Raw genomic sequence first — 26421 nt, 5'->3', positions numbered from 1 at the left:
AATCTGTCATCTCGCAGTGTCGGTGTGTGTCGTTAGAGGAACAGGAAAAGGAAGGAGCGGTGCTTCTTCCATCCTTCCCTTCCGTTTTATGCTATTAATGAGTTTACTTTTCTCTTTTCTTCTTATACCTCTACCGGCGCTTTCCGTAGCTGTAGTGGGGGATGGTGATCGGCGTGGCGGGTGCCAAGCGGATAGAGGCGTGATGACGTCGCCTCTCTCTCTGGGGGGGAAAAAAAGGGTGGGGTGGGGGGGGGGGGGGGGTCTGAAGCACTTCGATATGTTTGCCGTCGTCGCGTGCGTGTTTGCTATTATTATTATTTATTTATTGGAACTCGCCTTCCGTGGAGCGGTGGAGTGCTCCGTCTCTCGCTGTGTATTACTCTTGCTCTTCGGTGCGGTTCGATCTCTTGTGATGGGGAGGGAGCCGGTTAGGACGTGTTCGAGGCCGCGCGTTACGGCAACGCGGAAAACAATCAAGCCAACAAGAGAGGGAAGAAGCGAAGGCGGAGCTTTTTTGCCGGTGTCGCTCGATGCTGCTGTGTGGAACGGCCGGCGGGCGGCGCGTTGTGCCGTGAGCGCTGAGTGCATTCCATCGGCGAAGTGGGAAAGGGGGGCAGAGTTGTGAGCGGGTGATGGGCAGCAAAGGACACGTGCATTCATCCAAAGGAAAAGAACGCTAAATGCGCATGGATACGGCTCTACCTGAAGAGAAACATCGATCTCTCTCACGTCCGCGCCCTCTCCCTCCCACCCCTCATTGTGGCTTCGATGCGGCGCTTGGGGAGTGTTCTAGCCCGTGCACGGGTTGCGGATCGCTGCCCGCGACACATCTCTTCTGCACTAGTAGTTTTCTCTCTCCTCTCTCCTCCTCTCTTTTCCTTTTACGTCGGGCCTGATCGGTGTGCTCTTGGCCGTGCCCATCGACATCAAGAAGAAAGGAAAGGAAACAACGAACGTTCTTTTCCCTTTTCCAACGTGCCAATGCGTCAGTGCTACACCAAGCAGTTCGGCTCCGCCTTCTCGGTGACGGTGGTGCCGACGCTGAAGGACAACTTCTCCTACCTGATCGACGACCACACGACGCACACCCTGGCCGCGGTGGACATGAACTGGGACATCGACCCGATCCTAGCGTACGTGAACGACCACCTCAAGAAGACCAACCCAAACTTCTCGTACAAGTTCAGCACCATCCTGACCACCCACAAGCACCCCGACCACGCCGGCGGCAACGTCGAGCTCAAGAAACGGATGAAGGCGCAGGACCCGTCTTCGCAGGTGACGGTGGTCGGCGGAGCGCTGGATAGCATCCCTGCGGTCTCGCGCAAGGTGAAGGAAGGCGACCGGGTGAACCTGGGTAGGCTTACCGTGGAGGTGATCGACTCGCCGTGTCACACACGCGGGCACGTGCTGTACAAGGTGCACCACCCGCAGCACCCAAACGACGGCATTGCCCTCTTCACGGGCGATACGATGTTCATTGCTGGCATTGGTGCCTTCTTCGAGGGCAGCGCCGCGGACATGTGCCGCGCGATGCAGAAGGTGTTTCATCTAAACAAGGACAACGACTACGCCCTTGACGCGTCGACGTTTATCTTTCCCGGCCACGAGTACACCGCCGGGTTTATGAAGTTCGCGGAGAAGGCCTTCCCCGATCGCGCGAGTGCGGACCTTCCGTTTATTCAGGCGCAGGCGGCCAAGTACGCTGCGGCGGTGCAGCGCGGGATGCCGTCGGTGCCGAGCTCGTTGGAGGACGAGAAGCGCCAGAACTTGTTTCTGCGTGTGGCAGACCCGGCGTTTCGTGCGCTGATGAACAAGGGCGATGAGGAGCAGCTGATGCAGTACCTCTACAACGCCTGCGATTAACGGCAGACGAGAGAGAAAGGCATTCATATTCTTTTCCCGTTGGTGTTTTTTTTTCCTCGAGTTATTGCTGTTTCTTTGAGTCGCTTCGACACGCGGGCCTCCCCACCTTAGCTATTATTATTAATGACTTAGGTTGTTGTTGATTTTTTTTCCGATCTTTGTTGCTGCACTCGTATATATCTATTTATACACCTGTATGAGTGCCTTGAACACAGATGACGTACACAAGAAATCATCGCTCTCATGCCGCTTCCCCCTGCATTTCTTTCTTAGATATCGCTCCTGCGTGGCAACTCTGTCTTGCAATGCTGCTGCGTAGATCAGCGAAGCGGTCGTTGCGATGTCAGCGGTTGTTACCTCCGTCAACACGAAACAAGACAAACAAGCGTGCGATTACTTCTCTGCTCCTCGTACCTCTCTCAACCTTCTTTCATCACCTCTGTGCACGTCTCTCTGTGTACTGTTGCCTTTTGAGTGCGGGTGTGGGTGTGAACGTATCTCGTGATTTCCCTCCACGTGCGCTTCGCAGAGCTACGTGTCATCGTACAGTCCCACGTTGAAGCAGAGATATCCGTGGCATACACATCAAACACATCTCTCTACAAGCACGATAGAAGGCGAGCAGGGCACATCCGCCTGTCGCGCAGCTGCCGTGACGGACGCACACGCAGCGGCAAAAAGGGAAAACTATTTTATATTGAAACGGAACCAGCAAGAGGAGAAGCGGCGAGCAAGCCGGTGATGACGGCGAGATCAGCGACAACAGACGTGAACGAGCATCACACGCTACAGGATAGACCTTTTTATTCTTCTGTTTTGAAGTTTTCGCCTTCCGTAGACGCTGCGACAGCTCTCCCTCTATCTCTACCTCTATCACTGCTAGTTTGTGTACTGTGAACCTTGAACTGTTGACAAACTACATTGGACCCCCCCCCTTTTTTTTTCAGCGTCGCTCCTCCATGAATGCAAACCCGAACGTGGAGAGGCTGCTTCCTTCTCTGTACGCATTCCTCTCGGCGGACCCCGCACCGTCTCGCCTCGTCGGTGCGTCGCCCACCTCGCCCTCTCAAACGCCGACTTCACCCTCCGCGACGGGCCCCAGCGACGCTTTTGCCCATGCGCAGTGCATTGTGGACAGCTACGAACGGTGGCGTCGCTGCATTGCCGTATGGCGGCGTGTCATCGGGAATGACGCGCTCTTCTTGACGTTGCTCCTCCATGCGGGTTGTCTGTGGAGTCCAGACTACGCCGCGCTGCACGCGCTCGCAAAGACGCGTTCACACGCGCACGGGCGCACGCGTGCCGTCGCCGCGGCCGCTGCCACTGCTCCGCCTTTCGACAGCGGCAGCACGGCTAAGCGCAGAGGGAAGCGCGGAGGTCCACCCACCGCTGAGGCGGTGGCACAGGCGGCACAGGCGGCGCAGGCGGCGCAAGCCGCGGACCATCAGCGGATGGCAGACGCCTGCCCGGCCAGTATGTGGGCTCTTCACGTGCTGCACTTCCTGTGTGTTGAGGAAATCTACGCCGTCCCGTCGCTACTGCGTGCGGGCGAGCGCAGTGGCCTCGCGACGGTCGTGAAGAGCGGCACGAGTGAGGACGAGGAGGCGTCCGACGCGGCAACCAGCAGCGATGCGGCCACCGACAGCGTTTCCGCAAGTAGCGGCAGCAGTGTAGGCGAGAATGAGGATGAGGATGGCGATGTTGATGTGACGGACGGCGCCTCGCTCAGTAAAACACGCGGCGGTGGCGGTGGGGAAGAGATGGCACGTGCCTCGAAGCGGCGGCGCTCGCACACGCACAGCAAACGTGCCACCGTCGATCGCCACCTACAGAAAGGGAGACCCTCCCACAATCGGAAACGCATCGAATTTGAAGATGCGGCGCGGTCTGCCCTCAGTCCTGCCTCACCCGCCTCGTCATCCTTTCCTCCTTCTTACTCCTCGGCGTATTCGTCCTCACGGCAGCTCGCTGCGTCATCCTCCCTCTTGCCGAAGACCAACTTCAAGCACCGCAGCAGCAAGAAGGAGCTGCAACACCACCTGGACATTTCGCTCGCGGTCCTCCGTCAAGAGCACGCGGAGCGTGAAGGACGGCGACGTGGGGTGCGCAATGAGATCAAACCACTTCGCCGCTTTGACGACTGGGATGATTTGAAGGACGTGGAGAAGGCGAAGAACGCTGCAACCACCCCAGCAGACCCGGCAGCGGAAGCGATGTCGCCCTCCGTCCGCGCCGACGCACTGCTGCTCCGCGCCACCGTCAGCCTCGTGAGTGAGGAGGAGCCGCTGGTGCAGCAGGTAGCGGCGGCGCTGATGGAAGACTGGTTGGACCTCCTGACACCCTCCCCTTCCTTCTCTTCCAGCGCAGCGGCATCGACCGGGACAGCCGTCAAGGAAGAGGATGCAGGCCGAAGGACGCCGGTGGACGCCGCTGCGGTGGCGCACGGAACAGTGCAGCGGCCTACGCAGTCGCACGACGGTAGCGCTCAGCAACAGGAGACGAGCATGGGGTGCGGTGTTCCGTGTAGCAACCGCGCAAACCTGAGCGGCTCTCGCAGCTTTCCACGTACGCGCCACCCCGCTGATGTCAGCAGCCCGAACAGCGAGATCAACGCGGATGCCGCTGCCCTTCTACTACAGCAGGAGCAACAGCAGCGCGAGGCGCGTCACTACTGGCTGTCGTGTCTCATGAAACTGGTCGCCTTCCTTGACGGGATGCACTCCGCCCTGCGCGAGGAGAACCCGCACGTGGCAGCGGTGATGGCACGCCAGGGCATCGCCCCCCACGAGGCGGAGGATATCTTCACCAAGTCCCTCCCCGCCATCTTCAACTGCGTCCTCGTGGAAGAGGTGCTGCAGACCTCCTACGCACACCCGTCGTTGTCGGCGCCGTACGCCGCGCCGCGGCTGTGGATGCCGCCGCCGGTGTTGTTGCTGCCGTTTCATGTTCTTGCGCGTGGATCGCGGATCGGCGTCTGGGTGCCGACCGCAGGGACGCCGACGGAGGTCGACGGGACGGTGGCAGCGGCGGTGCCGTCTGCTGCATCGTCCTCTCGCACGTCGGGTCGGTTCGTGATGTACGTTGTGGACTCCTACGGTCCGCACCTCCGCACGTCCTCGGGAACCGCGGGGGAAGGCGGCGTTGGGGTGGAAAAGATGGCGGAATCGGGCGGCGCGTCGTTGTCAGCAGGGCGATCACGCAGGCAACACGAAGTGGACGCAAAGAACACGGTGGAGGGCGGCGAAGGTGCAATGGGTTGCACCAACTCCCGCCTCGTCTTCGGCCTTCGCGCCGCGGAGCCGGAGGTGCTGCTCGAACAACGCTGTCGTCCGTGGGTGAACGCACTGCTGCCGCTGCTGCGCTCGTCAGCTTCCTCAACGGCGAAGTCAACGGCAGATCAACGCGAGGACGCAGACAGCGATCCGCAAACGCCACTGCGCCTGTGGGGCTGCACGCAGGCGTCCACCGCCGGATGCCCCCGCGTTGACCTCTACGTGGCTCGCACACTCGTTATGCTGCCGATTCCAGCGCAAAGCGCGTCCGACAGCACTTCCAACTCCACGGGCACCGCGCAGGCAACGAACGGCGGCGGCAATACCGCAGCACCTACACGAGCCGACAACAGCGACAAAAACAACGCGATGGCGCAGCAGCCGCGTCGTGGCGGTGGGCGTTGGCGCCACAAGCAGGTCACGCTGAGCCCGGAAGAAGCTGCCGTGCGTCGTCGCCACCCGCAGCTCTGCAGCGCGCTTCAGCAGCATCTCCGCCGCCGCAGTAGCAGCTCCAACGCACCGGTGTTCACGCCATTCGGGACTCGATCGGGGTCCGGTGGGGCGAGTATCAGCAGCGATCCGGCGCAGCTCATTTTGCTGTACGGTCTCGCACGCGGGGAAGAGGCGACGGCGCTGCGTCACATGGGTTTCTCCGTGCGCACGGGCAGCCATCACGGGCTCGGTAGGGGTGGCGGGCCAGCCGGTGGGATGGTCGGCGCCGATGCTGCTGTCGGTGCCTCCTCATCCCACCTGGAGGACTCGTCGGCGAGCAACGGCAGCAGCTCGAAGGGCAGCAGCGGTCGACTCACGTTAGCCCGCGATGCCCTCGGCACAACGCTGGAGGGTTTGTACCTCGTCGCCCGCCGCGTCATGTCGCTGAAGGGCCTTTACGCCACCGCCGGCGTCGCAGCCGCTAGTGGCCGAGGAAAGGGCGCACTGCGCTACACCGGCGAGGCGGCCGTCAGCGCGGTGTTCGGTTCTGATCTGGCGCGGATTAGCTTCCCGGGGGACAGCGCCGGAGGGGGTGTTGTGAAGGGGGGCGAGGGCAGTCGGCGCTACGGTGGGAAAGGCTCCGCGGCGAGTGGGGACGTCGGCGGAGAGGCAAGCATCGCGTTCGATGCTGTGGCGGCTGCCGCCATAACGGGCAAAGGCGGCGGTCGCGAAGGTGAAGGTACACGCACCGGGGCTGTTCTCAGTCCTTCGCAGGAGAGCGAGGTGCTTGGCACTGCTGCCGCCACCCTCGTCTTAACGGCGCTCTTCTTGAGTCACAACCTAATGGATGAGCTGCTCGAGCAGCCAACGCTAGTTCTGTGGACGACGGAGCTCGCTTCGTACGTGGTGGACGTGTCTCTGCTGCTGTCGCGGCCCATTCCGCGGCTGCTGAAGGCCGATGGCTTCGCCCTCGCCCTGCTGCTTCAGCCGGCGCAGTCGCTGCTGCTGATGGTCGGGCTCGTCTCCACGCTCGTGGCACGGGAAGCGGCGCACGCCGAGATGGGCAGCGGCACACTTCCATGCCCCTCCTCCTCGTCTTCGTTGCCTTCGCGTGCACCGGTGTGGCACCCGTGGTGGACACTCTTCCGCAGCACCGTCCTGCGTGACACCACGTTGCCGAGTTGCATGTACGGTGGCGTGTGGGCGCTGGTGGCGAAGGCCGAGGAGGCGGTGGCGCTGGCGGCCGCCCAGGCGCGGTGGGCAGCGAGCGGGCACGTGCAGGCGTCAGCGGCGGGGAGTCGGCGCAGGAACACCGAGAACACGAAGGCAGAGCTCGAAGGAGGAGGAGCAGCGAAGGGCAACGAGCGTGCGTCCGCTGAGGCGATGTCTGCCTCAGCCGGTGGTCGCAGCAGCAGCAGCGCTGGTAGTAAGAACAGTAGCGGACGTCGTGGCGCTTGGGCAAGTGGGCGGCGTCTTTTGCGCTTATCTGGGCCCATCGCGTTGAGCGGCACCGCAGCCACCTCTCCGTCGTCCTCCTCCTCCACCGCTGGTAACGCAACCGAGGGTTTTATGCGTCAAGAGGAAGGCGGCGCGGCAGTCACCACCGCAACATCATCGCTACCACCATCGTCAACTGCTGCTGCTGCCCCTGCGCCGTCACGCCATCGCCTGCGCCTTCTCCCTCACCCTTCAACTTCGGCGGCTGCGGCGCCCCATTACGGTGCGTCGCCGTCCGCCGTCCAGCCGGCCGCTCCTCCGCTGTGCTTGTGTGGGCCGGCCGTGCTGGATCAATCGCCCTTCTCCCCCGACGCAGCGGGTGGAAGCCAGCCCTCCTCGTTGGTGCGGGTGGGGCAGCTGCGGGTTGTGACCGGGGCCGAGCTCTCGTTTCTCATGGAAAAGAGGAGCCCGTGGACGGCGCAGCTGGATGGAACTTCGCGCTTCGTACTGAGCCGCGGACAACACGAACCGTCTGCGCGTTGGCCTTCGGCGCCGCATGCAGAGCGGGATGCGCAGAGTAGCGCGGCTGCGTCTGCGCTATGGCTGTCCCTTGAGGCAACGTGTTTGCAGTGGCCCTCACCCGCGACGGAGCAGTAGCAGTGCCTACTGGACGGTGTTGGCATTCAATCCGTGAGCCAATATGTTTTATGCCGAAACAAGCGGAAAACGAGGTTTAAAAGGAAAAGGGAAGAAGAAGATTGTGCCGATACTCCTCAAGTAGAATTACATGCCCTTTTTCGCGGGGATACGCTTACGCATACCTACACTCCAATGCAAAAGGTGGAGCAGTAGGGGGCAGACGGGGAGGACCGCTGGAGAAGCCGGTCCCATAACTTCAGTCCCCCACCCCCTTCGACCGTTTTCTCACTGGACTTTCTTTAACCGTTTCTTTTGGTGGTTGCTGTTGACCCTTCTCACCGTCTGTCTCTCCTCTTCAACGTTGCGTCTTGGGGCACTATTCACCGTTGTGGCGAGGCACTGCGACACGCACGCAGCACACAGCACGCTAGCGGAGCTGACCTTTCTTTTGCCTCTTCGATCCTTTCCTCACTGTTCGGGGAAGCTAGACCGTTTGCATAGAAGCACGTTACACGCCCACACCAACAGACGCTCCTCTGCGGGCTTCATACATTCATATATATATATATATATATATTTAGCCGGTCATCTGCCAGGCGAGGTGGAGGAGTAAGGTAGGTTGGTTTTCTGTTTTCCCTTTCCAGCGCACACGCTCGGCGACGCCCTGCACGCATGTTCGCCAACGGCTCAGCGCGTCGCGCGCCTGTGAAGGCGTTGTGGGTGCTGCTGGTGCTGTGGAGCTGCGCTGCTGCAATGGTGTCGGACGTTTCACGCACCCTCGCCGCCGCAAGAAGCTCAGGACTATCCCAGTTCTCAGCGTCCGGCAGCTGCTACTATTACTCACTACTCACCTCGCAAGACACGGGCATCTTCGCTGGTAGCTGCAGCATCGTCGGGGCCGGCATGAATGACTACAGCGCTTACAACTGCGCGGGAGGGATGCAGACGCGGTACAATATCACCTCCGCCGCTACGTGGCTGGATACGGCAGGTATCCCGAACACACGCGACACCGCGTACCGCGCGGATGTGCTGTCCGACTTGATGGCGTCGATGGCGGTCATGTACCTCGAGTCGACCAACGAGCTCCCCTTTGCACGCACAGATCCTATTTCGTCCGCCTACCTGCCCCCCACCTACAGCGGCGGCGCAAGTCTGATAAACCCGGGCTTTCCGGGTGTGCCCATTACACTGAACATGCTGCTGTCCCACACCTCCTCCATTACGGAGACGGGCTTCGACCTCGGTGCGGCGGAAGGGCCGACGGGCACCGTGCCCACGCTAGCCACCTTCGTCAGCTCTCTCTTCTCGTCGACCAGCAGCATCTTCAGCTACACGACGCAGCCGGGGCTCAACGCGAGCTACTTCTACGCTCGCACCAACTCCGCCATCGTCTCCTACGTGCTCGAGCGCGTTCTCGCCAACTCCACCGCCTACTCCGCCTTCTCCGGGATCGGCGAGTTCGTCTTCGGCGTTCTGCTCCCACCCCTCGGCCTCGCCAACACCTTTCTGCTCAACCGCAACGGGCGGTACATAGAGTCCACCTACCCCTTCACGAACACCAGCAACGTGGACATGCGGCCGTACAAGGCTGTGCAGGACCTGACCACCAACGGCAGCGCGATCCTCGCCACCTACCCGATTCACGCCTCGTACTTCTCCGACTACATGCTTTACACCACCACGGCAGACTTGGCGAAGATCGCGCGGGCGGTGTTGGTGCCAGACGGGGTGTACTACGCGGCGATCGGTGCACGCCTGCTGGACACCGTGCAGACGATCACCACCGATGCCCTTCTGTACGCGACGGGGCGCACGGCTGGCCTATTTCTTTTCGCCCCAAATCTGCTGTGTGAGATGCTCTACAACGCCGTCGCCGCTACCGAGAAGCTGCCGTACTGCTACTTCAACGGGAGCACGATCCCGGAGGGGGCCACCGCCTTTGGCCTGGCGGCGACGGGCGGCAACAACGAGGTCGCCCTCGTCTGCGTGCCGTTGCTCGGCAATCAGACGTATTGCTCCGTCGCCGAGCTCTCCTTCAACACCTCCGCTGCCTGGCCGGCAGCGAACGCCGCCACGGGCGGCGACAAGGCGGTGGGCTTCGCCATGGTGAACCTCGCACTCTTAGCAAGTGACGAGCCGCCCCTCACGACAACGACAGCGGGGCCGAGGCCGTCGCCGAACATAAACGGGTGGTACATCTTCGCCGGCGTTGTCGCCGCGCTGGCGGTCGTCGTGTTGGCGGCCTTCGGGGCAGACTACTTTATCCAGCCTCCGCCGCCGGCGAAGATCATTGCGCCACTCATGACGGAGACGGGCATGGGCGTACGGGCCGGCACCGCGCTCACGGAGGGCGCACGCGTCAACAACAAGGGCAGCAACGATCGAAACGGCCTCGGCAGCACGGAGGAGCCGGTCGACGGCGAATCGCCGAAGAACATCCACGACGCCGCGACGAGTAGCTCGCTGACCAACTCTAGCTCTCGACCGCGCCGCGGACACCACCACCACCACCACGGCAACAGCAATACCAACGGGGGCCGCCGCAGCCGGGAAATGGGCAGCGACGATGCGGACGACTACGGCGACACGAACGAGGAGACGCCTTACATTCTACGCAGCAGCGGTCGGCACGGAAACGACGGAGGGTTGTCGTCGCTGCGCCGCCGCCGCCACCGCCCCACCCCGCCGCCGCGCCCGCTCAGCCGTCACAACAACGGGGGCGTCTCCTCCGATGACGGCAGCTACTCGACGCCGGATGATGGGTGGGGGGATAACGCGGTCGATGTGACGGAGCGCTCCTCCACCGGCTCGCAGCGGCCCAATCCGCATGGGATGTTGCGCTTTGACGCGTACATTTAGAAGAAGTCGGAACATGTGCAAGCGAGAATAGAGCATTTTGTTTGTTGTTGTTGTTGTTGTTGTTGTCTGCTGTTGCTTCCTCACATTTGTTTTCCATTTACTGATAGATTATAGTTGTGCTGCTCTCCGTCCGATAGATGCGCATAGAGGTCCATCATATACTACTTTATCTGCGTGTGTGTGTGTGGTGGGGGTCGGGGGGTCCCTCAAACCAACCTCCATACCTTGAAGGAAGAAAGAAGAAAGAAGAAATACTTCTACGAGATGTAGCGATGCGCCGACGGGGCCGGGTCGAGCTACCCGCGCACGTACGTACGTACCGGAGCTGGGATGGCACTATTCATCGACGTGTGTGCGTTATGTGGTGCAACGGGGGAAGTCTGCATGCGGCAACTTCTTTTCGGCGTTGCTGCGTGGGTGTCTCGCGCCAATGCGTGAGATCAGCAGCACATTGATCTCGAACGGGAAAGCGCGTGCTCTGTTTTTCCTTATGGGGGCGGTTCTCGTTTGCTCCGCTATTTTTCTCCCCGCTCCTTCGTTTTACAACTCTTCACGTTCGTGCGCACCACGGATGGATTTCGGCCTCATCGACCGTGCCGTCTTCCGCGTCTTCTTGCTGTTATTGCTGTGGCTGCCTATTGCATCTTTCTCTCTCTCTCTCTCTCTCTCTTCGCCACGCAGTTGATCATCAAATTCTTCCGCGCTAAACGGTAGAGCATCGCCCAGCCTTCTTTTGCTTATCTTACATTGTGCCTCTCGCCTTCACTCCTTACATTCGTGTTGGTGTGTACATCAACGTACACGCTCTATCCCTCGTCGAGGTTTTCGTCTTGTCACTCTCTCCTCTCCTTACTACTCCCGTTCCTTCAACCCCCGTCGCTTCAAGCTGCTGCGACTTCGTCCTTCTGCACCGGTGCACCGTGCATTCCGGCGCATTCACCCTGCTCTCCCTTCGTCCACCTTCTCCCCCGCCACTCCCCTCGTCGAAGCTCACCGCTCCACTCTTTCACTGCAGCGCCGCGCATACCTGGCAGCGAGTCGTGCACGGCGCCTCCCTTACACCCGCGTCGCCGCTACGATGGCGAGCACCGCGAAGGTCGTTGCCGGGCTGAACGGCGAGCACCCGGTGAAGCGGGACCGCCACCCGGTCTGGTACCCGCCCACGCAGGTAGACGGCAAAGGACTGAAGGTGGCGAACTCGCTGACGGAGACAGTCGAGGACTTCGCGCCGCTTGATGGCCGGCTTGTGCGCTGGTACACCTGCGGTCCGACGGTGTACGACCTCTCCCACATGGGCCACGCCCGCGCCTACCTGACCTTCGACATCCTCCGCCGCATCATGGAGGACTACTTCGGCTACTCCGTCATTTACCAAATGAACATTACGGACATCGATGACAAAATCATTAAGCGCGCGCGCGTGAATAAACTGCTGGACGACTTCAAGGCAGGCGAGCTGCACGACGGCGACCTGGCGAAGCTGAAGGCCTTCACAACCGAGGCGGTGGCGGCAGCGGAGGCGAGCCTGGCGAAGCGCAAGGCGAAGCTGGCGGAGCCGATCCCGGAGAACGCGAACAGCCGCGCCAAAACGGACCGTGATGAGAAGCTGATGGAGGCGGAGCTGAAGACGGCGCAGCTGGCCGAGACGAGGGAGAAGATCGCGGCCGCCAAGGACGACTTCGAGGCCCTCTTCGCCGCCGCCAGCAGCGTGAACGGCGACCTGCTGGACGAGCAGAAGGGTGACAGCATCTGCGATCAGCAAATCTTCGAGGACCACGCCCGCAAGTACGAACGGGCCTTCTTCGACGACATGCAGCGTCTCGGCATTCGCGAGCCGGACATCGTGACGCGGGTGACGGAGTATGTGCCGCAGGTGGTGGAGTTTGTGCAGACGATCATCGACAACGGCTTTGCCTACCAGGGGGAGTCCTCCGTCTTCTTCGACACGGAGGCGTACATCAAGGCCGGCCACGACTACCCGAAGCTGAAGCCCGGCGGTGACCGCAACACCACCGAGGACGAGATGGCCGAGGGAGAGGGGGCGCTGTCGAAGGGCGTGGAGGGCGAGAAGCGCAGCCCGAACGACTTTGCGCTGTGGAAGTTCTCGAAGCCCGGCGAGCCGCGCTGGCCGTCGCCGTGGGGCGAGGGACGCCCCGGCTGGCACATCGAGTGCTCCGTCATGGCCTCCGACATCCTCGGCGCGAACATGGACATCCACAGCGGCGGCTGGGATCTGAAGTTTCCCCACCACGACAACGAGTGCGCGCAGAGCGAGGCGTGCAACCTGCACAGCCAGTGGGTGAACTACTTCCTGCACTGCGGGCACCTGCACATCAAGGGTCTGAAGATGAGCAAGAGCCTGAAGAACTTCATTACGATCCGCCAAGCCCTCGACGACCTTGGCGTGACGCCGCGCACGATGCGGCTGCTGTTCCTCGCCAACCCGTGGAACAAGCCGATGAACTTCTCCGACCAGTCGCTCGACGAGGCGAAGGAGAAGGAGCGGGTGCTGCGTGCCTTCTTCGGCAGCATCGATATCGTTTTGCGCGGGGACGCGTGGGCGTTGCCGCAGGGCGCCAACACGCAAGACCGCGAGCTGCTGAACCGCTGGGTGGAGGTGGAAGGGGCGGTGCACGCCGCGTTGCAAGACAACTTCGACACCGTGACGGCGCTGCAGCAGCTGATGAGCTTGGTGGCGGCCACGAATCAGTACCTCCTCTCCGGCGAGCGGCCGAGCGCGACGCTGCTGCGAAAGGTAGGCCGCTACATCACGAAGATGTTCCGCGTCTTCGGCGTGGTGGAAGGCTCCGATGACGTCGGTCTGCAGCAGCAGTCCACCGGCGACGGCGAGGCACGCGTAATCGCGGTGGTGGACACCCTCGTCCGCTTCCGCGATGCGGTGCGTGAGGCCGCGAAGGCAGAGAAGGTGGTCCCGGTGTTCCTGCCTCTGTGTGACAAGGTGCGCGATGAGTGGCTCGTCGATGCGGGGGTGCGGCTGGAGGACAGCCCAGCCGGCCCGACCACGTGGAAGAACGATGAGCCGGCGCTGCTGCGCAAGGAGCTGCAGGAACGGCGGGAGCAGCAGGAGGGGGACCGCAAAAAGAAGCTGGCGAACCAAGTCGAGACGAAGCGGAAGCTCGTAGAGAAGTGGGCGCTGTTCAGCTACCCGCCTTCCGAGTACTTCCGCCGCCAGGATGAACAGCGCGGGGCGGAGCGGAAGTACGCGGTGTTCGACCCGAGCACCGGCATGCCCACCACGACAGTCGCGGGGGAGGAGGTGGGTGAGAAGGAGGTCAAGAAGCTCAGCAAGGAGGTGGCCAAGTACGCCAAGTCGTACGACGAGTACGTGAGCAAAGGGGGCGAGTCGTGGCTGAAGGAACAACAGGCGGAGCTGACCCGCATGATGGCGGAGCTGCAGGGACCCAAGTAAACTGACGCCTCGACCAATCGTATGAAGAACCACGGAAGGGGATTATATGTATCTGTGTGCAGAGAAGGAGGAGATGAGGACGACAACTCAGGAGTAACTCCGGGTCAGGAGCAGCTTTCCCATCTCCCTCCTGCTACCGCCCGTTTTGTTTAGCTGCTTCTCCAAAGGTATTGGTTCGTTTGTCTGATAGCTGTCCGCCGCCTTTGGGTGGTTATTTACCCCCCCCCCCCCTCCCATGTGAAGCAGGCACGCGTCCTCGGTGATGCCTCCTCCTTCCCTTGTTTTTTGGAGAGGAGGAGTTTTTTTGCACGCCAGCAAGACGAATACGGCGGCAAAAACAAAAATGCCGAGAGCAACATCACGGAAGAAGTCGCAAGCGAACCACCACCACCACCACGTGTACCCCGCCGGGTAACCGCGGGAGACCGGAGAATGCTGGCGACTCGATAGTGCGGCTGGTGGTGGCGGCACCGATATCTGCCGGTGCGTGAACGTGTGTTTCTGTGACTGTCTGTCCCTTTGACTTTTAAGCTGTGCATGTGTTTAACTTGTAAGGTAAGTGCTGGTCGAGGAAAGAAGTGATAAGAATGGTAGTGATAACGATGACTTGCAGTACTTTGGGTGTCTTTTTTGCTTGTCAGTGGGTGAGAAGACAGAACATCATTGCCGAAGGAAGCGAAAGGAGGACGTGTGGTGTGTGTGTGTGTGTGGAGACGCAGGCCTTGGCGGGGTCTCTGCGCCAAGCTGTGTTTTGCGTAGGCTGCGCCTCTTGTAGATGCGTCAACGAGAGGCACACGTATCCATATTTTTTGCTGTTGTTGTTGTCACTTCTCTGTTTTCGAATGGAAAGAGCAAACCTTTTTCCCTTGGCTTCGTAGGAGTAGGGGACCGGGGCCCTCTTGCTCGGCACCGTATCACCGTTTGTCTCTCCCACCGCATATTTCTCTTCTTCTTCTTCCACACCTTCTCCCTCTTGTCGCCTCCCTCTCCGCTGTGTTCGACCGCGGCATCGTCGACAGCTCTGTCGTACTCCCTGCCATCTTCTCTATCTTTCTCCTTTCCTTTTTATTTTATTGTTGTTGTTTTATACTCCTTTACCCACCTCTCGCCCTCTCGCCGCCCAGCTGAGTCGTTGCTCTCTTTGGCTTTCCGCTAACATTTTGTTTGTTGTTAACATAAAACGCCCTCTCATCTGTCTCCCTGCGTGCGTGCAGCCGTGAAGCGCCACCGCCTCCCCTTCTCACCGCCCCAGCTCCCGATTCCCCTCTTCACGATAGCAGCACATCTCCTCGTCAATGTGGTGTTGCCTTGTGATACTCCTCTCTCCTCTTCTCTCTTCCTTTTGACATCAAACCCCCTACAGAGAAGAAGAAGAAGAAATACACGAGCAGAATGGGCTTCGACATGAACTGCATCTACCAGCTGTGCGGGGCAGCCAAGGCCAGCCGCGATCCAAACGGCCAGGTTAACTGGATGAAGCTCGGCATGAACCTGATCAAGGTGGCGGGCCCGTACGTCGTGTCGTACATCGGCGAAGTCTCTCGCCCCGACCCGGTCGACATCAATCAGGCCTTCGAGGACGCCGACAACACCGACAGCTTCCACCCCTACGAGGCCCCCGCCTACGAACAGGGCGACGTCCGCGCGTTGCTGGTCGGCATTAACTACTACGGCTCGTCGGCCGAGCTGAGCGGGTGCGTGAACGATGTCCGCCAGGAGCTGGCGACCTTCCAGAAGATCAAGTTCCCGGTGGCGGAGATGGCCATTTTGGTGGATGAGAGCGACTTCCCGAACACTACGGCGCAGCCCACGCGGGCGAACATCGTAAAGTACATGGCCTGGCTCGTGAAGGGGGCCAAGTCGGGCGATGTGCTCTTTATGCATTACAGCGGTCACGGCTCGCAGACCAAGTCAACTGATCAGTACGAGGAGTACGACCAGGTCATCTGTCCCTCGGACTACGCCTCCGCCGGCTGCATCGTCGACAACGATATCTTCAAGATTCTCGGCGAGAACCTTCCGCAGGGAGTGCGGCTGACCATCCTCTTCGACTGCTGCCACTCCGGCAGCATGATGGACTTACCTTATAACTTCGTCGGTGGTAGCGGCGTGAACAGCAGCCGCACCTACCACATGCAGCAGGTTCGCAAGAACAACTTCTGCCCCGGTGATGTTCTGATGATCTCCGGCTGCATGGACACGCAGACCTCCGCGGATGTGGGCAACACGGCGGCACTGGGCAACGGCACGACCGGCGCCGGTGGAGCGGCCACGCAGTGCCTGACCTACATTCTGCTGAACACAAAGGAACTCTCCTACACGGAGACGATGGTCAAGACGCGCGAGATGCTCACCAAGAAGAAGTTCGAGCAGGTGCCGCAGCTCAGCGCGTCGAAGCCGATCAACCTCGACTCGAAGTTTTCGCTGACGCAGCCCTTCAACGTCGATAGTAACATGAAACGCACCCTGCCGATGAACCTGCAGTAGCAGTAATTCGAAAGCTGCTGAATATATATATATATATTTTTTTCACTTATATTTACCACAGTGTTTGTGAAGTATAGAGAGAGAGAGTGAGTGAGAGAGAGGTCTTTCTACTCGATATGATGTATGGTATAGCACACGTGAACGGCTGAGATATCCGCACACGTCTCAAAAGTGCCGCAACTATATATATTTGTACTTTTTTTGTTTGTCTTAGCACCTCCATTCGTTTCTTTGCTTTGTTGATGTTTCGCTGGCGCGCCTTTTCATTATCCAGCTGGTGTGTATTTCCCGCATGCACTGTCCAAAGATGTGCGTTGTCATGCCGTTCATCAATAGATATATATATTTCTTTGCTGTAAGTGCTTCGCGGTGCGGCCCCCTTTCCCCCCTCCTCCTTGTGCCAGGACCGTAGAGTGCTCCCCCGCTGCACCCATGTGTTTATGTTCGTGTATGTGATGCCCACGCGTACAACTGCGTATGCCGTGTGTTTTCTCTCTCTCTCCTTCTTGCCTTCTCTATATTTACTTGGGAAAAAAAAAACAAGCTGTCTCTCTCCCTCTCGCTTTCTGTAGTACAACTGCCTTTCTCCGTCAGCGCAGGCAAAGAGGATGTGTCGTTGAGTAGATCGCCAAGAAACAGGAAAACTATTTACTTATACATATATATATGCCACTGCAAGCACGGAAACGCAATAGATGACTCCCCTTCCCCCTCCCTCTCTCTTGATTCATGTAAAGGATCAGGTGTTTTTTGAAGGTCTCTCTTGGTGTCAGTCTGTTAAGCGGCTACTTTGTCGTTCTCTGTTGCCCGCTGCGGCTCGTGTTTCATCGTTGTCGTGGTCACGAGAACCGTCGTCTCCTGATTGGAGTGGCACCGGGTGTGTGCCAAATGCGCGGAGGTCGTCTTTTTTCTATTTTACTCAATTTGTGGACTAGTGCATCTTATTGGGAGGCATTCGGCGCTCCTCCTCTCGTTGTTGTTCCTCGTGCTTCTCTCTCCAGATAAAAAAAGGGGGAAAAGAATTCCTGCCCTGTAACGCGCTGCTTTCCTGCACTTGGTAGTGGAGCTGCCTTGCGTGCATGTCTGTGTGTGTGTGTGTGTGTGTGTACGTTGGCAGAAGAGAGGGGAGATGGGAGACTCACCGCTGGCGATGCAATACCCCACCACCACCAAACGATGCCAACGAAGAAGTCGGTCTTCTTGCGCTTCACTCCACAGCGGTTCTCAGCCGTAAGCGTGTAGACAGTGAAAACCAGAAAGAAAAAATGAACAGCACCTATGAACACACACACTCTCTCTCTCTCTGATGGTAATAGCACTCTATGATAGTCCTGTGAATCTACCGCGCCCGCTCTTTCCACCGCCCCACTCTGTCCCTCGACTAGCTTGTGGGCAATGCTGTTAGCATCCACTATCCGTTGCCACAATCTACCCTTTTAGCTTCATCAAACTTGCAAATTTATGTGGATGCGGTGGCGGCGCGGCCCGTCGCGACGGCTGGCGCCTTCGCCTCTCCACGCCGCACGCGCCCGGTCGCACGCGCTGCTCGTTGGCCCAAGAAACCCCAACGCCGTCTTGTCGAGCACGCTGCTCCTTCGCAATCGGCACGAAGGCCCCCCAGCGGACGAGCCTCCAGCGCCGTCGATCCTCTCCTCGGGCGGGGCAACCACCGCAGCAGCATCCGATGCGACGACCAAAAATGATCGCACCGCCGAGTTGCTGCGGAGCATCGCCCGTCGTGGCGGCGGCGCGGTGCGACGCACCCGACCGGACGGAGCCGCCTCGTTGTTCCATCATGACGCCTCGTCAGGAAGGAAAGGGGCGGCGAGTCGGCAAAACCCAGAAAGCGCGGCGTCGCCGCTGGCACGTCTGTTCGCCGCACCCCCTCCTCCTCCGGCGGCATCGCCGTCACGTCAGCAGATGCCCTTTTCTCCGTCGCCTTCCGCCGTCTCCGCCCCTCCCATCTCCTCGACTCCCTCTGGTCAAGCGGCCAGCAACGCGCACCCGCATATCGCGTCTGACCGGTCACCACCGCCCTCGCGTGCGCTGCTCGTGAAGTTACTCCTCACCATCCAGCAGGAGAAGCGCGTTCCGTGGGCCACCGTGACGCACCTGCATCCAGAGGTGTCGTTGATGCCGCTCTACGCCTCCCGCGACGACTGGTGTGCGCAGATCGGTGCGTACGGCAGCGCCGCCCCCCGCGCTACCGTCAACTCTGTCAGCTCCGCCGCGCCGCCGCTGTTTCTATGTGCGGCGCCCACCGGAACCGGGAAGAGCGTGCTGCTACCTCTCTTCGCCATGGACGCGCACTGGGCACAGCTGGAGCAGCGACTACAATACACGTTAGACCACTACGACGCACTCGTGCGGGACAACGGCAGCGAAGCCCAACACACGGCAGAAGAAGACTCAGCAACTCGGAAGACGGTGTCGGACACGTCTTCTGCGTTGCGGCCCTTCGCGCTGTCCTCCCAGGCAGCCTTCGTAAGCGAGTTTACCGCGTGCAGTCGGTTGTGCGTTGTGGTGAGTCAACCAACGCGTGTGGCGTGCGCCGAGCTGGCCAGGTACGTCAGCGCCCTACTCGCTGGAGCGGCCCGACCCGCACAGCTCCACGAGGCAGCACATGCAAACAACCCTAAGTGGGAAGGGGCAGACAAGGAAGATGGCACACTTCGTCTGCTGATCGGGAAGCGCGTGGGGTACGCCGTGGGGGGTGAGCCACGCTTCTGTGCGGAGAGCGAGGTCATCTACGCCACACCAGGCTACCTATTAAATGCCCTTCAGCTTTCCTCTCGCACATCACCTCCGTCATTTTCTGCTTCTTCAGCAGCAGCAGTTGCAGCTCTGTCACCCACAACGCTGATGGTGGACGAGGCGCACTGCCGCGATATTGAGACGGATGCGCTGCTGGCGTGGGTGAAGCTATCCAGGCGCCTCATCATCACGCGACACGCCCTGCGTCAGTACTACGTGATGTCCGCCACCATGCGTCTGGCGGCGATGGATCACTACCTCTCCCGCTCTCCGTCAGCGGAAGCGGAGGAAGACGATGGAGAGCAGCGTCGCGCGACGGTAGGCGGGAAGGGAGGGCACGAGGCGGGAAGTGACGCCTACCTGCCAATTCTACTGTTGTCACCGGCACAACGGCAGCACGTACAACAGTGGTGGAGGAGGAGGCGGCACACCCAACAGACACCACCGGCTGCTGCTGTGGCAGCGATGAACCGTGCACGCAGCAGCCGGCACCAAGGAGACGCACCCTCGACGGAGGACTGGCAAGCGCAGCTACAGCGCGACACACAAACTCGCGCAGCGGTGCTGCAGCTTCTCGAGGCCGCGGAGGGCGAAGTCTGCAACGTAGGCGATGGGGTTTCTGCTGTGGACAAATGTGGAAAAGGTGATGCGGCGGTGGACGACGACGAGGACCGCCTGCCGCAGGGCATCGTCGTGGCGACGGCACCGTACCGAGTGGAACGCTTCTTCGTGGATGACCTCGAGCCGGAGCGCGGCTGCTTCGAGCAGTCCCACGTCTTGTTTGACGCGGCGGCGCGGCGTGCGGCGGTGACGAGCGGGCCGCAAAGCAGCCGCAGCGGCCACGACGAGAGCGCACACCACGGAGGCGGCGGTGCGCAGAGCCGACGACCGCGTGTCGCCGCGGTTCGCTTTTCACAGCCGTCCGCCCGTCCGCTGCCGCTCTGTCTGACCGACGAAGGCAGAGCCCTGCGGCAGCACCTCGCGCAAACCTTCAGCACCCGCCCTTCGTCCTACAACCTCTTCGTCGGCCAGTCCCGCCTTTTAGCGTCGTTTGTGCTGGAAGTGATGCAGGCCGCACGTCAACGGTGGGTGCCGTCGTCGTCGTCATCGTCGTCTCGGTCCGTCTTCTCCACCTCCACGGCGGATGCTCCAGCTGGGTCCGTCACCCACGACCCTTCGTCTACTTCTTCTTCTGTATCTGAATTAGCAAGGAGGGGGGCGGAGGCACGCGCGACGGCGCCGGTGACTGTTCTACTCTTCGTGGCGGGCATCTCAGAGATGCATCAGCTCCTGCAGTCCCTCGAGCGGCTCTGCGAGAAGGTGCAGCAGCAGCAGCAGCAGTTCGACTCCGGTAATGCGCACAGCACGTCGAAGACACCGGTGGATATTCTACGCAGCGGCAGCGAGGTCTTCTCTGTCGGTCTGCTGCACTCCTCCGCTGTGGGCAACCCGCAGGAGCAGCTGACTGCGACCGAGCAGACCGGGGCGCCGCTGCGGCTGCTGCTCGCCACCAACGTCGCGGAGAGCTCGCTGACGATCGCGAATACGCGGGTGGTGATCGACACGTGCTTGGAACGGCGCGCGTTGGCGGACGAGACAACGGGCACGACACGGCTGCAGACGGCGTTTGTGTCACCTAGTGGGCTACGCCAGCGGTGTGGGCGGGTGGGGCGCACCGCGGATGGAGTTGTGATACACATGGCCCCCCGTCATTACGTGCTGCCACCGGCGGAGCGGACGATGAAGGTGGGTGGTGAACTCACTGCTCCAGGGCATACACAGGCCGGGGATCACGCACAAAGCGCCACCCTGGCCTTGGAGCCGCTCGAGGACGGCGTGGTGACGGTGCTGCTGCACGTGAAGTACTTCTTTCCAAACGTGGCGGCTGCGTTGGCGGCGCTGCCGTCGCCACCGACTGCTGCAGAGGTGCGCGTGGCCTTGCAGCAACTCGTGGATATGGAACTGCTCGTTCTGCCGGAGGTGACCTCCACGCAGAAGACCGACAAAGAAGGAAAGGAGGAGGAGAGCCATTGCACAGGTGATGACAACGGAACAGCAGAGCAGCGGAAAGGCGGTTCTTCTCTGGCCTATCTGCTCAATCAGAGCAGCTTCACCACGAAAGGTCTCCTCGTCGCCAGCCTCCCCCTGCCCTACGAGCACGCCTCCCTCGTCTACCACGCCTTTCAGTTCCTCTGCGTGGAGGACGCCGTGTTAATGGCGTGCGCCATGGCCGTCCCTTCCCTCTTCGCCGTGCCGCGCGTCACCGCACACAGCTTGGTGCGCATCGCGGCGCGGAAGCTGACGAATTCTGATTTTACCTGGTCGCACACGCCGGCCGACGCGAAGCCGGCGTTGTCGCCGCTGGAGAGCTTTTATAAGCGCTTGTGGGTCCAGCGCGATCTTGCCGGCTTCAGCTGTCCCAGCCTCACGATGGATGCCCGGGATCGGCACAACAGCAAAGATGCGAAAGCTGGATTGGACGGCGCGGGTCGTGTCGGGCACCTGAGTGAGCCGCTGCTGCTGCGCGCCGTCCTGCGGCGGTGGTACGCGCTGTCCTCCGTCACCGACGCGGGCCCGATGCTGAGCCACTTCAGCCTCAACCGATCCGCGCTGCGACAGGTGGACTGCATGGTGGGGCAGTGCTGCAGCCGGCTCATTTCTTTGCTGCTGCCGCTGCAGCGACGGCACGGCACGGCGCTCAACGAAAACGGCCTCGCTGACGACGCGGTCGGTGCGGAGGGCGAGGGCGAGGAGAAGGACTTCGGCTCGTATGTGTGCGCCTCTACGTCATCTACAACGCTGCCGTTTGTGGAGGACTGGTCTGACGGCCTGCAGGAGCAGCTGCTGCGCTCGCTGCGCCGCCTGCGACGCGCCGCGCACAGTCGCGTGCAGCTCCGTCAGTCCGTCCACCGCTACCGGGCCGGGTTGCCGCAGTGGTACGACAGCGAAGACCGCTACATCCGTCTGTGCAGCCGGCCGTACGTGCGTAACGCGACGCCGCAGCAACAGCCCCGTTACCCCCCGCACACGCGACGGCTGCGGCAACAGCGGCACACGAAAATGACGATAAGTGATAGGCGGAAAACGGGCGGTGACGAAACGGTAGCAGAGGACAAGGACGTAGAAGGCGAAGGCGAAGGCGCCGAGCAGCAGCGGGAACAGCAGCAGGCGGTGCGCCGGCACCCCTCCTTCGCCTACTGGGGACCTCCACCGCAGCAGCCAGACAACGGTGGTTCATCGTCATTATCAGTAGCGCAACCTTACCCTTCACTTGTCACGAGTGAGGTGCGCCTTATTGGAAAAACACCGACGACTACCGGGGCATCGGCCGCCTCTCTCGCCGTCGCTCCACCGCCTATTCAGACACGCCTCAACCGCGCACGCAGCCCCGTTTATCGGCCCCCGCCGCCACCGCCTGTCATGCCGTCCGTTGCCTTCCTACTGGGTCGTACGGAGGATCGCCTCTGCGCCGCCTTCGTCGCCGCCTTTGGCCACCGCACGCTGCGTGGCGAGGACGGCGGACATCGCTTCCACCATCGGCGGCTCGTGCGGAACTTACAGGCACTGCAGCAGGACCCTGATCACGTCTGTACGTTTCACATCGACGTGCAGGCGTCACCGCAGCTGGCGTTGTCAGGTGCAGACGCACCCGCTGACGACGGCGGACGCCGCCGTGGTGGAGCAGGCAAGACGGCGCGTGCAGGGCCGCTGTCGCACACGTCATCGATGTCTTATGAAGACCTGGCAGCCGCAGGAGTCACCCCGCACGACATCCGTGCCGCTCTCGAGTCCTACTTGGCCGGCGCGGGTCTGCAGCAGGTGGAGGTCTTTCAAAGCAATCGCCTCGCAGTGGCGGCGCGCTTCGCATCGAGTGGGTTTGACGGGCTGCAGCTGCGGTCGACCGGCACGACGAGTACGTCTGTAGTGGATAAAGCGGTGGAGGGGGACGAGGCAGAGGCAGACGCCGTCGACGCCAACTTTAGCGACGCGGCAGGCCGGCACGTATGGCCTTCAGGCACTGCGCAAAGGCCTGACTACAGCAGCACCTGCGCCGCTGATGAAGGCACTTCGGTGTCGACAGTGGGAGCAGAAGAGGCACCAGCTGCAGCAGCAACAGCAGCGGGCAGCGGTGCCACTCCTACTGAAGACCTGAGTGCAGCCGACCTGCTCCGGCCGATTCCACTGTCATCCATGCGAGTAAAGACCTCATTGGCACGTCAACAAGAACTCCAACAAGAACAGAACGCAGATCACGAAGGCGGCGCAATCCCCTTGCGGCATGCGAGCAGCCATCCCTCACCGAGTCCAACAGAAAGGGTCCCCGCCGGCAACCCCTACGTGCAGCTCGCACCCTTCGGCGCGAGTTTACTCATCGCGGCGGTATCCGGCAGCGGCGGCGGAGGCGGTGGCGGCGTGGGTGGACTCCAGCGGCTACCGCTGCGCGTCGCAGCACCAGCGCGAGTTTCCCCGACGCTCACCTCTTCGTCAGACAATACGGCCGCGCTTGCTGCCGCAAACACTTCATCTGCATCAACGACACCCGAAACAGAAGCAGAGGCGAAGCACACAACGCACGCTGCCCCAGCTGACCTGCGCCATTCTGCAGCCGCACTCGTCCCGCGTGGTCCGCGCTTTTCCAACGAGGCCTCAGCTGGCGCGTCGGTGTCGTGGACCGACACCGCTGGCACCTGTAGCCGATCGTTGAAGCGAGACGACTGCGCCGCCCTCGGGCTGGCCGATTTATTTCCCTCGCCCGTCCCGCCTCCATCGCCCTCCATCGACGCTGCCCACCGTAGCAGCGAGAGCGACCGGGGAGACGGGGGTCACACCGACCTCCCGAGTTCACTCGCCGACTCTGTGCCTTGTGTGTCGGCGCCGCCTCCGTCAGTCCTCACGCTGAGCGTCGTGCCTCCCGTTTACACAGCGCGGAGTGTTATGTGGAAGGTGCCGTTGGCCACCGCCATCACCCTCGCACCCCCGACAGCATCGCCCAGAACGCGGCGCAGCAAGGAGGGTGCAGATGCAGCTGCTAGGAGCTTCCCCTCCCATCAGCGTGCGTCCCGTACCTCCCTGCAGTACTGCGTTCTCTGCCAGCGCCTCTGCGGAAGCCGGCGCAGCTTTGAACAGCACTGCCGTTCAGGGTCGCACTTGGAACATCTTTATCAGGCAGTGGCACTGGGGCTGACGCGCCTTCAGCTGGAGCAGCTCTACGGCTACGCGTCCGCACAGGCATGGCAGGGAAACGACACGATCAACGCGGAGACCACCGCACCGTCCTCCTCGCTTTCGGCCCTGGCCGATGCCGCCATGCCGCTCCTGTCTCTCCTATCCCTCGACAGCAGCCACAGAGCCAGCTCTGCCGCGTCGAGTCGGGCCCCACCTCGTCTGCTTGCGCAGCAAATACATCCCTGCGTTATTCACCCGCTTTCTTTTTTGAACTGCCTGCAGTGGACGCCACGACGCACCACGGCGCCATCATCTTCGATATCCGCCGTTGCACCTTCCCCCTTCGCTGCTGCTGCTGCCAATGCTGGTGCCGGTTCTGGTTTTGCGGAGGTGGGGAACGAGGAGGCGGACCGCGCCACTCCGCTGGCGGTCGCCGGCAGCCTTATGGCGATGCAAACCACTCTGGATATTATCCCCCCCGCCCACCAGCGCAGGCACCCCTCCTCTTCCTCCTTCGGCACTGCGCAGACGGCATCTGCACTGCGTGCCAACGGTGGAAGCCGCACGTCGGGAAGTGCGCCCGTCGATGAGGATGCGGCGCTGCCCTCCCCTGCTACGGTTGCCGCCTCCACCCTCTCTGTGCACCACGTTTGGGTGCTGGACGTGTCGAGCCGATGCGGCCCCCCGTCGGCACCGTCCCCGCCCCCCATGTCGCTGCTGTTTGTCATCGCCGGCTACCTCGCCGCGGCCTCGCCGCAAGCGATGGTAGCCCTTCTCTTCAACGCCACCCACAGCGATCTGCACGGGGTGATGCTGTACGGCCTGGGCGTGTGGAAGCTTCCAGAGCCGCTGCCGATGCGCAAATACGCTGGGGTTCTGGAACACATCGGCAGAGGCGGGGGATGGCCCGGGGTGCTCGTCCCGGTGGGTGGTCGAGAGCCGCCACCGCGACAACAGCAGCTGCGCACACACGATGGTCTTCATTGGTGTGTGCCGACGGGTGTGTGTCAGGCGTGTGCGCCGTCGGCCGTCGCTGCGAGCTCGGTGGCGCCCCCAGCAGGCACGCCCCCATCAGCCATTGGCACCAGCACCGTGGACGACCTGCAGAAGCACTGGCCGACGGTGGAGGCCACCATTCTCCTCACCCTGCACGAGTATCTCCACGCGCAACGCAACATGGTGACACTCGCCGACTACGTCGAGCGCGTCCTGTGTAAGCTGCAACTCTCACCGTTTGTTGCCGCTTCGGCGTCCTCAGCGACCACCATCACCACCACCAGGTCTGCTACCGCTGCCCGCTTGCTGGCGCACTTCATGACGCACGCGCGAAGCGGGCAGGGCATTCAATCTCTCCTGCGCGACGTCGGCTGCCTCTTCCTCACGCCGCCCCACGCGCTGAGCGCTCTCCTCCGCACCGACGTGGCACCGGCCGCTGTCCACGTCACGGGCGATCGTAGCGGCGATAGCGGCGGTGACCAAATACACGGTGGAAGTTGTTCCAGTACAGAAGGCCGCCGGAGTGCGGCACGGACGACGCGTGTGGCCGTAAGGGAGGATGGCAGCTCCCTCTCATCCGATGCGTCCTCGGCCTGGTCGAAGCGGCTCAGTCAACGTGCCCTCGCTGCGGAGGGGGCCACCATCGAGCTGATGTTTACGGTGCCGCCTGCCCTGCCGTCGCTGCTGCCACCGGTGGACTTCGCCGACCGCCTTCGCTCATTTTACGAGGCGCGGCACGCGGAGCGGCGGCGGCGGCGAGCGAAGGAAGACACGACGCCCACAACGACCGACGGCCGAAGCGTGAATGGCAGCAGTACTGCGCAACCGACGCGTGGCGCGGCGGGGCATCCATGGCGGTCGAGACGGCGCGTTGGCGGTGACAAGTGGGATGATCGGATGATGTTTTAGTGAGTAGCGAAAGAAGACGGAGGTAGTGGAAGAAGGGCACGATTGTTTCGTGCGTACGCGTCTGTGTGTGTGTGTGTGTGTGTGTCTGTGTCTCTCGCTCTCTATGGTCGACTTCGCTTTCCGACCTCTACGTGTCGTTTGCTGGGGGGAGGGGGGAGGGTGGTGGATTGA

General features: G+C 61.5%; 6 protein-coding genes across 12 annotated transcripts; all 6 read left to right on the top strand.

Annotated features, from left to right (window-relative positions):
• Window positions 1–930: 930 nt before the first annotated feature.
• On the top strand, window positions 931–1866 carry ABB37_08332 (glyoxalase II; the record flags this gene model as incomplete). Of its 2 annotated transcripts, none has more annotated exons than XM_015807306.1 (1): window positions 931–1866. In XM_015807306.1, exon 1 carries the CDS (start codon window positions 982–984, stop codon window positions 1864–1866), a length of 885 nt encoding a protein of 294 aa, XP_015654255.1. In that variant the 5' UTR covers window positions 931–981. The 2 variants fall into 2 exon arrangements, with proteins under 2 accessions (XP_015654255.1, XP_015654254.1); XM_015807305.1 differs by having other exon boundaries at window positions 934–1866.
• Window positions 1867–2351: 485 nt separating this feature from the next.
• Window positions 2352–7664, top strand: ABB37_08331 (hypothetical protein; the record flags this gene model as incomplete). 2 transcript variants are annotated; one of them, XM_015807304.1, is made up of 1 exon in its annotated part: window positions 2352–7664. In XM_015807304.1, the coding sequence occupies exon 1, from the start codon at window positions 2826–2828 to the stop codon at window positions 7662–7664; it is 4839 nt and encodes a 1612-aa protein (XP_015654253.1). In that variant the 5' UTR covers window positions 2352–2825. The 2 variants fall into 2 exon arrangements, with proteins under 2 accessions (XP_015654253.1, XP_015654252.1); XM_015807303.1 differs by having other exon boundaries at window positions 2395–7664.
• A 654-nt stretch (window positions 7665–8318) lies between these two features.
• Window positions 8319–10508, top strand: ABB37_08330 (hypothetical protein; the record flags this gene model as incomplete). Its single annotated transcript, XM_015807302.1, has 1 exon — window positions 8319–10508. One exon carries the CDS (start codon window positions 8319–8321, stop codon window positions 10506–10508), a length of 2190 nt encoding a protein of 729 aa, XP_015654251.1.
• A 680-nt stretch (window positions 10509–11188) lies between these two features.
• On the top strand, window positions 11189–13938 carry ABB37_08329 (putative Cysteinyl-tRNA synthetase; the record flags this gene model as incomplete). The annotated part of the gene is made up of 1 exon (XM_015807301.1): window positions 11189–13938. Exon 1 carries the CDS (start codon window positions 11587–11589, stop codon window positions 13936–13938), a length of 2352 nt encoding a protein of 783 aa, XP_015654250.1. The 5' UTR covers window positions 11189–11586.
• A 1018-nt stretch (window positions 13939–14956) lies between these two features.
• ABB37_08328 (putative metacaspase putativecysteine peptidase Clan CD family C13) lies at window positions 14957–16425 on the top strand (the record flags this gene model as incomplete). 3 transcript variants are annotated; one of them, XM_015807300.1, is made up of 1 exon in its annotated part: window positions 14957–16425. In XM_015807300.1, exon 1 carries the CDS (start codon window positions 15331–15333, stop codon window positions 16423–16425), a length of 1095 nt encoding a protein of 364 aa, XP_015654249.1. In that variant the 5' UTR covers window positions 14957–15330. The 3 variants fall into 3 exon arrangements, with proteins under 3 accessions (XP_015654249.1, XP_015654248.1, XP_015654247.1); XM_015807299.1 differs by having other exon boundaries at window positions 15062–16425; XM_015807298.1 differs by having other exon boundaries at window positions 15301–16425.
• A 1328-nt stretch (window positions 16426–17753) lies between these two features.
• On the top strand, window positions 17754–26250 carry ABB37_08327 (hypothetical protein; the record flags this gene model as incomplete). Of its 3 annotated transcripts, none has more annotated exons than XM_015807297.1 (1): window positions 17754–26250. In XM_015807297.1, the coding sequence occupies exon 1, from the start codon at window positions 17887–17889 to the stop codon at window positions 26248–26250; it is 8364 nt and encodes a 2787-aa protein (XP_015654246.1). In that variant the 5' UTR covers window positions 17754–17886. The 3 variants fall into 3 exon arrangements, with proteins under 3 accessions (XP_015654246.1, XP_015654245.1, XP_015654244.1); XM_015807296.1 differs by having other exon boundaries at window positions 17810–26250; XM_015807295.1 differs by having other exon boundaries at window positions 17830–26250.
• Between the last annotated feature and the right edge of the window lie 171 nt (window positions 26251–26421).

The sequence above is a fragment of the Leptomonas pyrrhocoris genome, assembly GCF_001293395.1.
Source record: "Leptomonas pyrrhocoris isolate H10 chromosome Unknown, whole genome shotgun sequence".
NCBI classification, from domain to species: domain Eukaryota; phylum Euglenozoa; class Kinetoplastea; order Trypanosomatida; family Trypanosomatidae; genus Leptomonas; species Leptomonas pyrrhocoris.
This window is presented reverse-complemented; position numbering and strand designations above follow the sequence as displayed.